At 41.5% G+C, this 13,420-nt stretch overlaps 1 protein-coding gene across 1 annotated transcript in view; it reads left to right on the forward strand.

Moving 5' to 3' along the window:
* ROR2 (receptor tyrosine kinase like orphan receptor 2) overlaps positions 1 to 13,420 on the forward strand; it is a 49,935-nt gene that overhangs the window by 12,437 nt on the left and 24,078 nt on the right. Inside the window, exons 3-4 of the mRNA XM_081317848.1 lie at positions 7,996 to 8,283; positions 10,232 to 10,262. Of these exons, the coding sequence (XP_081173974.1) occupies positions 7,996 to 8,283; positions 10,232 to 10,262 (319 nt within the window). The remainder of the gene's footprint in view (positions 1 to 7,995; positions 8,284 to 10,231; positions 10,263 to 13,420) is intronic.

Raw genomic sequence — 13,420 nt, forward strand, 5'->3', positions numbered from 1 at the left:
GGCAGTGCAGCTGGGTGTGGATCCAGATATTTTCTTTTCCGGCCTTCGACCCTCCTATGGACTTGATCATCTCCAGGACTACCTATTCTGGACTTGCTGGACTAACATGCGACAATATACCAGCACGGACTTACTCGCCCTCAGGGGTGCCCCCCTCGCCTGGGTGCGACCCGCCTCTTTAAATTCTAACCTCGATGAAGGGCCCGAGTTTTGGGTCTCTGAGAGATGGCTGGGCAGGGGTAGGGGCCGTCAACATAAATGTAATAAGAGGCCCCTGATTTTGTTTTTATCAAAATTTTTTACGGGGTTGGGGAGGGGGGTGGGAGATAGGGGTTGTCTGGCTTTGGGGGGCGGCCAATCAACCATAGTTCAGGCCAGACTTGGGTCTGACCGCGCGGGGGGAGAACGAGGGGTCGTTGTCTCCGGGGCTCATGAGCGGGTCGTGGGATTACCAATTCCCACGACGGGGAATGGCAGCAGGCGGATAGACAGGGGGCCATATCGTTACCGGGAGCGCCGTCTCCGCTATTTGCAAGCGGTGGGGCGCTCCGACCCTCTGCCTCTTTCCCGAGGTTCCGGGAGCGATGATGTGCAGCCTCCTGAGCTCCGGCTGGTGTACTTGAATGCCAGGTCCGTGGTCAACAAGGCTCCCCTTATTAGGGATTTAGTTGAGGGTGAGCATGCGGACCTGGCTTGCATCACGGAGACTTGGTTGGGCCCAGAGGGTGGGGTCCCTTTGGTTGATCTTTGCCCACCAGGCTTCCGGGTGCTACACCAGCCTCGAGCTCAGGGTAGGGGTGGGGGTGTGGCGGTGATCGTTAGGGAGACCTTATGTCCGCGGGAGACCACCGTTCCTCAGATAGTCGGGTGTGAGTCTCTCTTCATGAGATTTGGCTCTGGGGCGCAGTTGGGCTTGCTGCTCGTGTACATTTCGCCTAGTCGCGTAGCGGCAGCCCTGCCCGAGCTGCTCGATGTCCTCTCAGGGTTGGTGGTTGAGTTCCCCAAACTTATAGTTTTGGGAGACGTCAACCTACCATCCCTGGGAGGTTCATCTGAGCTTGCTCGGGAGTTCATGGCTTCCATGACGGCCATGGACCTGACGCAGGTAATTTCTGAGCCAACTCATGAGGGAGGCCACACCCTTGACCTGATTTTCTTATCTGGACGGTGGTTGGATGATCTTGGTGGGGGCTTTCCATTTATTATGCCCCTGTCATGGACCGATCATCACCTCCTGCGGCTGGTCTTCCATTTTGCCACCCCCCGCCGTGGAGGTACGGAGCCAACTAGATGGTACCGCCCCAGACGCCTAATGGATCCTGAGAGATTCCAAGCGGCGCTGGGGTCTCCACCTGCCTCCATTGCTCACAGCTCGGCGGATGCCTTAGTGGAAGCCTGGGAAAGGGCAGCCACTGAGGCACTCGACCGGGTTGTACCCTTGCGGCCCCTGACCCGGCGCAGATCCCAGCGAGCTCCATGGTTCTCCGCGGAGCTCCGGGAGATGAAGCGTCGGAAACGGGGCCTAGAGAGCTGCTGGAGGTCCAGCCGATCTGAACCCGACCGATTGCGGTTAAGAACCTACATTAGGTCTTATCTCGCTGCGATGAGGGAGGCGAGGTGTAATTACTTCTCCACCCTCATCGCGTCCGCAGATAATTGCCCGGCCGCCTTGTTTAGGGTGACTCGCTCCCTTCTTAATCAGGAGGTGAGGGAGGATCCCTTGCAGGGTCGTGCCGAGGAGTTTGGTCAACATCTGTCGGATAAAATCGCTCGGATTCGGACCGGTTTGGACTCCAGCTGGGCAGAGTCTGACGATCAGGACACGGGCGGTCTTGTCAATGTTATCTGGGAGGAGTTTGATTCTGTGACCCCTGATGAAGTGGACAGGATTATGGGGAAGCTGAGTTCCACCACATGTTTATTGGACCCGTGCCCTTCTTGGCTGGTTTATGCAGCTAGGGAGAGGACACGAGGCTGGCTCCAGGCGGTTATATCTGCTTCTTTGAGTGAGGGTTGTTTCCCCACCATCTTGAAGGAGGCGGTGGTGAGACCTCTCCTCAAGAAGCCTGCCTTGGACCCAGCTGTATTGAACAACTTTCGTCCAGTCTCCAACCTTCGCTTTCTTGCGAAGGTTGTTGAGAGTGTGGTGGCGCATCAGCTCCCTCTGGTCCTGGATGAAGCGGATTATCTGGACCCTTACCAATCGGGTTTCAGGCCCGGGCACAGCACGGAGACGGCATTGGTCGCTCTGGTGAATGATCTCTGGAGGGCTCGGGATAGGGGGTATTCCTCTGTCCTAGTCCTATTAGACCTCTCGGCGGCTTTCGATACCATCGACCATGGTATCCTGCTGCAGCGTCTCAGGGGATTGGGAGTGGGAGGCACGGTTTTTCAGTGGTTCTCCTCCTATCTCCTGGGACGCTCGCAGTCGGTGTTGGCAGGGGGGCAGAGGTCGACCCCTAGGACTCTCGCTTGTGGAGTTCCTCAGGGGTCGGTCCTCTCGCCTCTCCTGTTCAACATCTATATGAAACCGCTGGGTGAGATCATTCGTGGTTTTGGAGTTGGGTATCATCAATATGCTGATGATACCCAACTTTTTATTTCGACCCCAAACCACCCCAGTGATGCCCTCGCTGTGATGTCCCGTTGCCTGGAGGCGGTTCGGGTCTGGATGGGGAGGAACAGACTTCAACTCAACCCTGACAAGACTGAGTGGCTGTACATTCCGGCTTCCCGAGACACCTGGGATGTTCCACCTCTTTCTATGGGGGGTGAGCTTTTACCCCCTGTGGATAGGGCTCGCAACTTGGGAGTCCTCCTAGATTCACGACTCACTTTGGAGGATCACATAGTGGCCGTGACTAGGGGGGCTTTTGCCCAGGTTCGCCTGGTGGGCCAGTTGCGGCCCTATCTGGATCGGGAGGCCTTGCGTACGGTCACTCATGCGCTCGTGACCTCTCGCCTAGACTACTGTAACGCTCTCTACATGGGACTTCCCTTGAAGACTACTCGGAGGCTCCAACTGGTACAGAATGCGGCCGCGAGAGTTGTCTTGGGAGTTTCCCGGTACTCCCATGTTACACCTTTGCTCCGTGAGCTGCATTGGTTACCAGTTGTCTTCCGGGTAAGGTTCAAGGTTTTGGTTATGATCTTTAAGTCCCTACATGGCATGGGTCCGCGATACCTCGAGGACCACCTGCTGCCGGCGTCGACTCCCCTCCGCCCTGTGCGCGCCCACAGAGAGGGCCTCCTCAGGGTGCCTCCTGTCAAGGAATGTCGACTGGTGGCCCCCAGGGGGAGGGCCTTCTCTGTGGGTGCTCCGGCGTTATGGAACCAACTGCCGGTTGAGCTCCGGATGGCATCAGACCTCCGATCCTTCCGTCGCGGGTTGAAGACCCATTTATTCGAACTAGCGGGTCTGGCCTGATGGGGGTACTTGGGTTTTTTATAGGTTTGTTTTATTATTCTGGTTTTAACTTGGGCATTAATTTAATTATCTTTTAATGTTTGTACTGTTGTTTATATTTATGCCCTGTGAACCGCCCTGAGTCCCTTTGGGAGAAGGGCGGTATAAAAATCTCAATAAATCTTAAATCTTAAATCTTATGTTTAATAATATTTTGTGTTATTTCAATTCAAATATTAAATGTAACATCAGTGTATTATTTTTCTGTATATATTTAAATAATAAAATTATCTTGTCTGTTATTTCATATTCTGAATTACTTTTTTACAGAAATTGTCATATATTTTGTATTATAATGGTACAAAATAAGAAATTCTGTAATAGCAAGGCCAGTCTTGATTTGTTAGCATCATGCCTGAGATAATCCAAAATTTTGGCAAAATTTAACTAAATCTGTCCCTCCACTATTTAAGGAGTTGCTTTTTAGATAATATGATACACTGCAAATCTCATCTTGGTGGCCCCCAGGGGGAGGTCCTTCTCTGTGGGCGCCCCGGAGCTATGGAATCGGTTACCGGTTGAGCTCCAGATGGTGCCCGACCTTCGCTCCTTCTGTCGCGATCTAAAGACATTCTTATTTGAACAAGCCGGCCTGGCCTGATGGGGGATGGGTTTTTTATTGTTATTTTAATATTTGTATTTACTGTTTTTAGTTGGGCATATATTTAATCCCTTTTTAAATTTTGTATCTCTGTATTTTTATGCTTGCCCTGTTCACCGCCCTGAGCCCTCCGGGAGAAGGGCGGTATATAAATAAAATTATTATTATTATTATTATTATTATTATTATTATTATTATTATTATTATTATTATTATTATTATTATTATTATTATTATTATTATTATCTAATCCAATTGTTTGTCAATACAAACTTGCATTTAGATCTGAAGCTTTTAGTATGTATTAGTATACCTATTATGCTATTTTGGTTTACATACATTTTGTAAAAACATAATTGAAACTAATTGTAGTGATCTTAACTAATCCTGAAGAAAGCTAAACAGTACTGGGTTTAGTTAATATTTGGAAGAGAGACTAAAATTTTCAGAAGTGCTTTGCTCTTGCCTTTTTCCAAGGGCTGAGAGAAAGTGACTGGCCCAAGATCACTCACCAGGCTTCATGCCTAAAACTTACAGTCTCCCAATTTCTAGCCTGGGGCCTTAGCCACTACGCCAAACAGACTGTCCCAGGAAACTCTTAACTTACCCTAAGTTTATCTCAAAAGTATCACTGTAGTTATACATGTAATACACATCAACTATTACTTAGCATCAATTATTACTCTAATTATTCATTTAAACATGCAACATTTTAAAATATTTCTTGGTATGTTATATATTAATGTTTTGTCTCTTTGGTTTTTCAAAAGTGAATAAACATCAAGAGAGCCCCTGGAACATCAGTTTCTTTGGGATGAGTTAAATGTGATATTAATTTGATGATTGTAATTAATCTAATTCAGCATGGATAAACAACTGCTACAGAAAGGCCAGAGCAGAATCAGAATAATTTCCTTCCTGGGGCTAATTTTTTTTCATACAATGTGTGTTTAGTTTTGCTCTTTGTAGTGTGTATTTACTATATATGTAGCAATATTTAAAAACTCTTTTTAATTAATTTCATGAACATACATAATCAGATTGTTCCACTTCTCATCTTTTTGGCTAGAATCAGGTTTGTATGCATTGATTCTCATCAGCCGATACTTTTAACATGTAACAGAATGGTGTGAATAAAGAAAATATATTTATTTATAATTTATATTTGTGTTATACTCCACAATGATAAAGTTCAATGGAAAATATTTGATTTAGTGGAAGGAACAGGGAGACAGGAAGGGAGGGAGGGAGGAAGGAAGGAAGGAAGGAAGGAAGGAAGGAAGGAAGGAAGGAAGGAAGGAAGGAAGGAAGGAAGGAAATTTTCTAATGCTCCCTGCCAGCTTCCCACAAGTAAACTCAGTGGGGAAGCCAGAAGGATGATAGATGTTGCTCCTACTCCCACTGATTTTTTGTCCACCCTTGATAATTCTGTTTCTCTGTTTCAGTAAGGAAATATTTCTCAAATGATGATCCAGCAGGTCAGAGGTTTTGTAGTTTTTCATAACATTCTCATCATTCTTATAATGACTTAAATCAGAGCTGGATATTAATTACAAAGTAGAGTATAAACCAAACTTTCTAAGAAAATTATATCAATAATCCTCAAATCTACCTCTGTCTGGAGGGAGATGTTATAAAAATGTCAAGGGCATTGTTACATACAGGTAAAACTTGAAAAATTAGAATATCGTGCAAAAGTTCATTTATTTCAGTAATGCAACTTAAAAGGGGAAACTAATATATGAGATAGACTCATTACATGCAAAGCAAGATAGTTCAAGCCATGATTTGTCATAATTGTGATGATTATGGCGTACAGCTCATGAAAACCCCAAATCCACAATCTCAGAAAATTAGAGTATTACATGCAATCAATAAAACAAGGAGTGTACATAGAACAATATTGGACCTCTGAAAAGTATAAGCATGCATATGTACTCAGTACTTGGTTTGGGCCCCTTTTGCAGCAATTACTGCCTCAATGCGGCGTGGCATGAAAGCTATCAGCCTGTGGCACTGCTGAGGTGCTATGGAAGACCAGGATGCTTCAATAGCGGCCTTCAGCTCTTCTGCATTGTTCGGTCTCATGTCTCTCATCGTTCTCTTGGCAATGCCCCATAGATTCTCTATGGGGTTCAGGTCAGGCGAGTTTGCTGGCTAATCAAGCACAGAAATCCCATGGTCATTGAACCAGGTTTTGGTGCTTTTGGCAGTGTGGGCAGGTGCCAAGTCCTGCTGGAAAATGAAGTCAGCATCCCCATAAAGCTCGTCTGCGGAAGGAAGCATGAAGTGCTCCAAAATCTCCTGGTAGACGGCTGCGTTGACCCTGGACTTAATGAAGCACAGTGGATCAACACCAGCAGATGACATGGCTCCCCAAATCAACACAGACTGTGGAAACTTCACACTGGACTTCAAGCATCTTGCAGTGTGTGCCTCTCCATTCTTCCTCCAGACTCTGGGTCCTTGGTTTCCAAATGAGATGCAAAAGTTGCTCTCATCAGAAAAGAGGACTTTGGATCACTGAGCAACAGACCAGGTCTGTTTTTCTTTAGCCCAGGTAAGACGTTTCTGACGTTGTTTGTTGTTCAGGAGCGGCTTGACAAGACGAATACGACATTTGAAGCCCATGTCCAGGATCCTTCTGTCTGTGGTGGCTCTTGATACACTGACTCCAGCCTCAGTCCACTCCTTGTGAAAGTCCCCAACACTTTTGAATGGCCTTTTCCTGACAATCCTCTCCAGGCTGTGGTCATCCCTGCTGCTTGTGCACCTTTTTCTTCCACACTTTTCCCTTCCACATAACTTTCTATTAATGTGCTTTGATACAGCACTTTGGGAACATCCAACTTCTTTGCAATTACCTTTTGAGGCTTTCTCTCCTTATGGAGGGTGTCAATGATGGTTTTCTGCACAACTGTCAGGTCAGCAGTCTTCCCCATGATTGTGATTCCTACTGAACCAGACTGAGAGACCATTTAAAGGCTCAGGAACCCTTTGCAGGTGTTATGGCTTAATTAGCTGATTAGAGTGGGACACTTTGAGCCTAGAATATTGCACCTTTTCACAATATTCTAATTTTCTGAGATTGTGGATTTGGGGTTTTCATGAGCTGTACGCCATAATCATCACAATTATGACAAATCACGGCTTGAACTATCTTACTTTGCATGTAATGAGTATCTCATATTAGTTTCCCTTTTTAAGTTGCATTACTGAAATAAATGAACTTTTGCACGATATTCTAATTTTTCAAGTTTCACCTGTACATTAAAACATTGACTAAATGTTAACTTTTGCTGTCAAGGTCTTATACATTTTATTCTGATAAGTCAATTTTCTTCTCGGAAACAGCAAATAGAAAACTGAAAAATAATGGGATTTTCCTTTCAGATTTTGTTGGATTTTCAGACAAAGGATTATTGACGTAAAATTATAACTGAACATAATAAATTCTCACAAAGAGTACAACTGGGTTATACCTCATTTTATTTTAAAGGATCATTCTGCCTTAATCATCTTGCAAGTTATACATTTCATAGGGTTTTTATATTATTGTGATTTGATACTTTGCTATCAGCTGTGCTGGAGGATGAATTTTTCTCCTACATAGAAAGACTTTGCCCTTGTGGGGACAGGAATATTGAATCACAGGCTCATGTTTTATTTCAGTATAGTTTTATCAATATCCACAATGAGCTAATATTTCTTTTTAATTCATTTCCTGAACAGACATAATATTTTTGCATCTTTTTTTCCAGCTGAAAAAGATGCTAAAATAATCCTTACTGTGTTCAATTTGTAACTGTAGATGGTAGAATTTATGCTTGGCTAATGGTAAAGTAGACTAAGTGTAGTCACATAAATAGTTATCTGCTTATCTCAGCTCAATTTTTAACGCTTCTGCTTTCTGTTTAATTTCTTTTAGGTTATTTTTTGACCTTTTTGGAACCGGTAAACAATATTACCATTGTCCAGGGCCAGACAGCAATTCTGCATTGCAAAGTAGCAGGAAATCCATCACCCAACGTTAGGTGGTTAAAAAATGATGCACCAGTGGTTCAAGAGCCAAGGAGAATCATTATAAGAAAAACAGACTATGGCTCACGATTACGAATTCAAGATCTTGACACAACCGATACTGGTTATTATCAGTGTGTAGCCACAAATGGGTTGAAGACAATAACAGCAACAGGAGTTCTTTTTGTAAGGCTAGGTGAGTAGTTTTATTTCAAAATGTGGGTTTTATAACGAGCTTTGTTGCTTTATAGACTTTTAGTTTTCACAATCACAAAATGAAAAAATATTGTTTTTTTTTCTTATTTCCTTACACTTTATAACTTGTGACATGAAAAAAAAATTAATAAAGTCCTTGCCTGGGGCTTTCTTCTCATTATGTCTGTGCTGAATTTGATAACCATAAATTACTAATTTATTTATTTTATTTTATTTTATTACATTTATATACCGCCCTTTCCCTGAGGACTCAGGGCGGTTTACAGGGAATTAAAAACCACAATACAAAAGTATAAAAAAGATTTAAAAAAGATTAAACTTAACCCTGTGCAAATAAAACCCCAGTTAAAATAAATTAATCCTCAGCCTGGGCCAGAGAGCTCAAAGAGCCAGGTCTTCAGGCCCCGGCGGAATGAACGGAGGTCGGGGGCAGTCCTCAGCTCCACTGGCAGCTGGTTCCAGAGGGCAGGCGCCCCCACTGAGAAGGCCCTATCCCTGGGCGTTACCCGCCGGCAATCTCTTACCGGTGGGACCCTGAGCAGACCCTGTGGGAGCGCACTGGACGAAGGGCACTTGATGCTGGCAGCAGGTGTTCCCTCAAATACCCTGGACCCAAGCCATGTAGGGCTTTATAGGTAATGACCAGCACCTTGAATTTCACCCGGAGGGCAACCGGAAGCCAATGCAGCTCGCGGAGTAGAGGTGTTACATGGGAGTATCGGGAGACCCCCATTACAACTCGCGCGGCCGCATTCTGCACCAGTTGAAGCCTCCGAGTGGTCCTCAAGGGCAGCCCCATGTAGATGTAATAAAGGAAAGTATATACAGATGGAATGGTTAGCAAATGTGTAAAGTGTACAGAACTGCAGAAATGTGAAAAATGATTTTAGTCTAAGATACAGACAAATAAATTGTCTTTTGTTACTTCATTTTTCATAGAATTGTTTGAAATCATTGTTTTTGTGCTCAGACCAATAAGTACCAGTTCCTATCTAGAACTTACAACTTTTGATCCTGTGATGTAAAAGTTGCATACCTTGAAAAAAACTAAGTAATTCACTCTTGGACATACAGTAATTTTGTAGTCTATGGACCATATGCAGCCACAATGCTGTTTTGTTGCACTTAGTGATGGACTTAATCTCTGCATCCAAAAAGTGCTGGGTTCAATTCTTTACATCTAAAATAATCAGAAATACCTCATTTTGAGTTTGTCAATCAGATAACTGCTGATTAGCTGCTATCCCACAGAATAGAGATGGATTATAGCAATTTGTCTCTTCTGGGAAAGTTCATAGATAGGTTTCCTTGTCGAAGGGATTGTGCCTCTTTCTGGACAAAGCAACATGCAGGAAGTCTGTCATTAATTAGTTCCCTTCTGTGTCTTTTAAATGGGTTGTCCCTTTACTGTTTTCTATGCTTCAGAGAATTCTTCAAAGATTCGATGTGCATGCATAGAGATTGGGGAAAGAGGACTCTGTTTTGCTAGAGATTTTTATTTAACTGATATATGTTGTTTCTAGTTCTACGAGTCTAGGAATAATTTTCACAGTTTAAAAAACATTTTGCTAGTAGTTTGATAGATATTGGACCGTGCCGATTGGGAGATGATGGAATAGCTGTCCAAACATTTTTATGAGAGGTGCCCTTATAAATTGTGTAATTTTATCCAAAATTCTCTGCATTCATTATATAGATCTTATATTACAAAACAAGATCACATTCAAACTGAATTTTCTTATTGAAATAAATAAAATAAAAAGTCTTACTGGTTAGTATAAATTGGAAAGTTGAAAAAAATTATCAAATATGACAGTAGCAAACTAATTCCATACTTTTGTCAAAGCCTTCATAGTTATGTTCAGGTAGTTAGTAGTAGTAGTAGTATGTTTGTTTGTTTGTTTATTCATTCATTTATTCATTCACAGGTCCAACACACAGTCCAAATCATAATTTTCAGTAAGTATTGCTTAAGATTTATTTATTTATTTATTATTCAGCCCATTTATTTGTGAATTTGTAAGTTTGTTCATTGTAACTGAAAGATTTTGGTAAAAAAACGTTGAATGTTAGAAGTAGTAATATTTTCTTATTCCCATATGAAGAGAGGCTATTTTGGAAGAGCAGTTCAATATACCATGGGGATAGCATTTTGTGTGGTCATCATCCAAACCAGATTTACCAAAGAATGACCTTCATTCACTGTAGTTTTAATTTTCACCAGATTTAGTGTACAATAACTCTGAAAGTCAAGAACTGGAATGATTGTTGTAACATAAATAAATTACATTCCAAGGTCTTAATTTTGTTGTTTCTCTAAGTTTTATGATGTGTTGGTTATAATTGTATCTGAATTTTATACTGGCTGGAAATGAATATGAATGTACTGTACATTTATGCTATTTATATAATTTATTTATAGTCTTACTTAGAAGCAAAACTATGCATGTTTGGAAAATGAAGAAGTGATATTTGGTGATGTAAACATGCTATTGACAAAATAGTTTTAGGATATGTTGAATATTGAAATAGTGGAATGAGACCAACAATTGTCTGGAGGCACTCACAGGCATTCATACATAGTCCTCTAAGAGTGCAGGTCACTGCATTCAGATATCATATCTTGCTTTATAATATCATAGCGGGAATAGGACTTGAACACCTGTGTGCTTTTTCAGCAGAGCTATTAAGTAGTTTAGATTTCACTGATTTACTGCAGTTGAGTTCCAACCCTAAATTACAACTAATCCTAACAAGACAGTTTCATTAATTCATCATAGTTAAGATTAAGCAGTTTGTCAAGTTCATAAAAAACAAATTGTGATGAATCTTAACTGTAACAAAAGCTTTTTTTCCAGAGAAGAGCTAGTAACAAAAATGTTACGAATGGAACTCAGCTCATGAAATGGCCCTGCTGCCAGATAAGGATAAAACATGTGTCACATTTAAGCTTTCTTACTCTCTTTTTGCATACATACTAAGGAGGAAGGCCATAGGAGACTTCCTCAAACTGAGAATCCTCCCAGAAGATGGATTTCAATTCCCAGAATGATCAACAATGGCCATATTGGCTGAGGAATTTTAAGAATTGAAGTTCACACTTCTGCACATGAGAAGATTATGCAGATTGGAAAAATATGTGCTAGGGACAAAGAAAACCATGTATTGAATAGGGTGGGAGAGAAACTTCCCTTGTAAGTCCCTTGAATGAAGGAATTCCAGATTCCCTTTCCAATTTCAGAAACCAAGATGCTCAATTATGAGTAATATTATGCTAATAATCAAAGTATTTCAGCTACACAAATTGCTCCAAATAATTTTGGGAATGTTTTGACCTGCCAGGCAGGAGCAGTGGAGATATACCTTGATGTGTGAAAGACATTTTATAACAGAATTGTTATAAATATTCTTGAATGCATGTCAAAGAGGAAGTATGTATTTCCAGTTTATTAAATCTTCCCAAAAATAAAAGATCAGCAAAGAGACTTTAAGGAGTTCAGTGTTGTCGGGGAACAAGAGAGGCTAAACTGGAAACTCCATTTTTTCCAATTCATAAATGAGATTATATTACTCCAGCAAGAGCAATTACTTGTAGAAATGAGCATTCAGTTGAGAAATTAGCCTAGTATCTCAAATAATCCTGGTGGCCAAGCAGAAAGCAAGCAGGTACAAGAAAAATTGCCTTTCCACAGATGCTATTATCATGCCTTGGAAAAATAGTTTAAGATTATCTCAGCTAACTATACTCAGCACATAAGAAACTGTGTGAAAATATATGTGCGATAGTAGTAAGAATAGCAGTTAATTATTTCAACTGCTACAAAGGCTTTCTGTCCAAGTTGTGCTATTCTTTATGATCCAAAATTTTTGCACAGCCTGTCCCAAATGCCCTGTTATATAATATCAATTACATTATGAAGCCAAAATAAATGCAAAGTTGATTAATAATGTAATTATTTTTGTAAGAAATCAAAATCAACAACTGTATTTCCCATCATTCATGCTCTTCTCCTCATGAATTTCCACAATAGACTGGTTGTATGTCTTCAGCAAATTCAGTGATCAGAAGCAACTCCCCCCCCCCCCCCATAATGGAATAATTTTATCATGTCTGTTAAGCTAAAAGCAGCTTCTTGGGTTTTTTTGTTTTTGTTTTTAACAATTTGCTATTTCCTAACAACAGGAAAAGTACAAAAAGTAGTGCACATGCTATGGATTCTTCATAGAAGATCTAAAATATATTGCATTACGTTGCTGGTTCCAAAACCTAATGGTTCTAATTAACAGTCTTACTACTCTGAAAAAAAAATTAAGGCATTTTCTTGTACTGTAGCAAAAGCAACATTCCAGAGATGGGAGGTAGAGTAGGAAGAATAAAGAGTTAGCCCAAAACTGAATACCATGCCAGAGGAGATGAGTAACATGTGCATTGTTTGGATATTCTTCAAGTTATGGCAGTGCAGATTCATAGTACTATATGTGTGCCACAGTGTGGGTAAAAGTATGTGAAGAAATATTGTAGTGTGTGTTGTATCCAACTGTAGTGTGCAGACTCCAGCAGGCAGTTTTTCAGATGGCCCAACTGAGTTAATGACTTTCACGGGAACAAAGTGTTTATTATAAAATATTGTCACAGTCCACAAAATTGTTAAATCAGCAGGGATCAAAATTGGAGTTTCATTACAACATAGAGCTTTCAAGCACTTCTATGCTTCGTCCGTGCAAATTTTCATTGAAATATAATCTGAGAATAGCTATTGAAAGATTGCTCAAGATTGAAAAATTAGGTTTTCAAAGACTTGCTGTTTTTAAATAGGCAGTTAATAATGTATCACAAAACAGAAATACCCATTCTCCGCCATCCAGTCAGAGCTGAAGAAGCTTCTTGGATGAGAAGTGAAACGTCTTCAAAGAAAAACAAGAAAGTCTAGTTGCCTCTTGGACAAGCACCACTGAGACACAAAAGAGAAAGTTTCTGAAAAATTGAAGAGGTCCTTGTCTGTTTCACAATCCTATTATAGATCAGTCTTTCTCAGCCTTGGCAATTTTAAAATGTTTGGACCTCAACTCCCAGAATTCCCCAACTAGCTGTACCAAAATCCATACATCTTAAAAGT

The sequence above is a fragment of the Vipera berus genome, assembly GCF_964194415.1.
Source record: "Vipera berus genome assembly, chromosome: 2".
Lineage (NCBI taxonomy): Eukaryota > Metazoa > Chordata > Lepidosauria > Squamata > Viperidae > Vipera > Vipera berus.